This window comes from Tupaia chinensis, unplaced genomic scaffold (genome assembly GCF_000334495.1).
Source record: "Tupaia chinensis unplaced genomic scaffold, TupChi_1.0 Scaffold000129_1, whole genome shotgun sequence".
NCBI classification, from domain to species: Eukaryota; Metazoa; Chordata; class Mammalia; order Scandentia; family Tupaiidae; genus Tupaia; species Tupaia belangeri.
The window spans coordinates 647,315-649,224 of NW_006159598.1; the positions used below are offsets into that span (position 1 = coordinate 647,315).

The 1,910-nt window shown below is 65.3% G+C and overlaps 1 protein-coding gene across 1 annotated transcript in view; it reads right to left on the reverse strand.

The window, feature by feature from the left end:
- Nucleotides 1-1,380, reverse strand: part of KLK6 (kallikrein related peptidase 6) — a 30,232-nt gene extending 28,852 nt beyond the window's left edge. Inside the window, exons 1-3 of the mRNA XM_006144668.2 lie at nt 1,301-1,380; nt 564-657; nt 156-203 (exon numbers count right to left, since the gene is read on the reverse strand). Coding sequence (XP_006144730.1) covers nt 156-195 — 40 coding nt within the window. The 5' untranslated portion in view covers nt 196-203; nt 564-657; nt 1,301-1,380. The remainder of the gene's footprint in view (nt 1-155; nt 204-563; nt 658-1,300) is intronic.
- Between the last annotated feature and the right edge of the window lie 530 nt (nt 1,381-1,910).

A 1,910-nucleotide genomic window follows, 5' to 3' on the forward strand; every position in this document is an offset into this window, starting at 1 on the left:
CCGTTTGGGCCGAGGCCCGTCCCTGCCCCCTGCAGCCTCCCTTCCCCACCGGGTCCCATCCTTGGCCTACTCTCACTGCAAAGCCACCCACCCCACGCCTGCGCGCCACCCCCACCCCAACCTCCTCCCTGTCCCCAGCCCTCCCCCGCTCCCACCTGCAGCCATCAGGACCAGCACTCCCATCAGCTTCCTCATGGCCGATCCTGGGGGGAAGCCAGGCTGGTTAGTGAGCTAGCCCCGATAGCCTCAGCCGGGCCAGCCCTCCCCTCGTCTGCTCCCTCCTCATCCTCTCCTCCTCCCTGGTCTGCTCTCCCTTCACCCCGACCCACCTAACCTGGCTCCTCCTTTCCCCAGCCCTGTCCTCCGCAGGCAGGTGGCACCGGGAGCACAGTGACCTCGGGACTGGGGGAGCCTCTGCGGCTCTGCTCTGCCGCCCCAGCAGCAGGAGGGTGAGCCCAGGGGCCCCTCACACCCCTCCTCCTCTTGAGACTGTCCTGCATCTGGGCTCAGAGCTCAGGGCACCGCCCCACACCTGGAGGTTCTGGGATGCCATGCGGACTTACCTGCTGGGCCAGCTGCCTCTTGGCCAAGGGGTCCTCGGGCTGTGGGGAGGGACGCCCAAGACTGCCCAGGCAGCAGGGTCAGGCGCAGGGAGTACTGCGGAGGAGGGCCGAGAAAGAGGGTGCCTCGGGTCGGAACAAGAAGAACGGAGGGTGCAGGGCTGCGTGGACAGCTGCACGGACACCCCCGGCTCCTGGCCTCCTGGGAAGAGGCTGGGTCTGCCCCCAGGTACTCCTGGCCCTTCCTTTTAACCCTGTGTCTCCCCGGTTCCTGGAGCCAGAGACTGGCCCCACCCTTCCCTTCTCACCTAGGCCTCCCACACACATTCCTCCTGCCCCCACGGCTCTCCTCCTCATGACCCCTTGACCCTGGAGGGAGCCCGGGTTCCTGAGTGTAATGACACCCCATAACCACCTTCCTGGGTCTGAGGGAGGAGGAGCTGGGCCTGCACCCTGGGTCTCAGGAACCAGGAGCTGGGGCTGCATTCTTGGATCTGAGGGAGGAAGGGCTGGGGCCTGGACCCCTGGGCTGGGGTTAGGAAGACGGGAGTTGGTTCTCAGATTAGATTTCTAGGTCCTTGAGAAATGAAAGCGCCTTGGGATGGGAATGCCCGTCTCCGGGCTCGGCACTCGTGCCCCGGCCAGGACTCGCCCCTCCCCGTGTGAGCACCAGGGAGCTGCGATGGTGCGATGGTGCGTGCTGGCCTTCAGGCCCAGGGTCAGGGGGGTCGGTGACTCACTGGCCTGTAAGTCCCTCTGCGATTGCTGTCGACCTCCTGTCGACAGGAGAGCGAGGAGCCAGCTTGCGACAAAGCGTGTGTCACTGGGCGGCCCGCCCCTGCCCCAGGCTGGGGAAAGGGGCAGGACAATGGGGCTTTGTGGCAGGCGTGGCCCGCGGCCCCGAGCCTGTGCCATGGTCCCAGCCGCTCCTTCCTCAGCCCTTCCGGCAGCAGTGGGGCGACCGGCCCAGAGCTCCCCTTTGTCTCCTCAGTCCCTGCAGCCCATGACTGCCCCCTACCCGGCCCGGTCCTCTCCTCCGAGTCTGCCCACCTCCCAGTGCTCTCGGTCCCTCTCTCCTGAGCCGTGTGTGTGTGTGTGTGTGTGTGTGTGTGTGTGTGTGTGTGTGTGTCTCCGTCTCTCTCTGTTTATCTCAGTCTCTGATTTGTGTCTCTCCATCGTTTGGCGCTTCTCCCGGTTTTCCTCGTTATTTCTGCATGCGTCTTCTGTCCCTTTCTGCCCCCTGTCCGTCTGGTCTGCCTTCCTTACGGACCTCTCCCAGGATGTCCTAGGGAAGTGTACAGGGGAGGAGAGGGGCTCCCAGGGCTGGGAGAGAGGAGGGGTGAGCAGGAA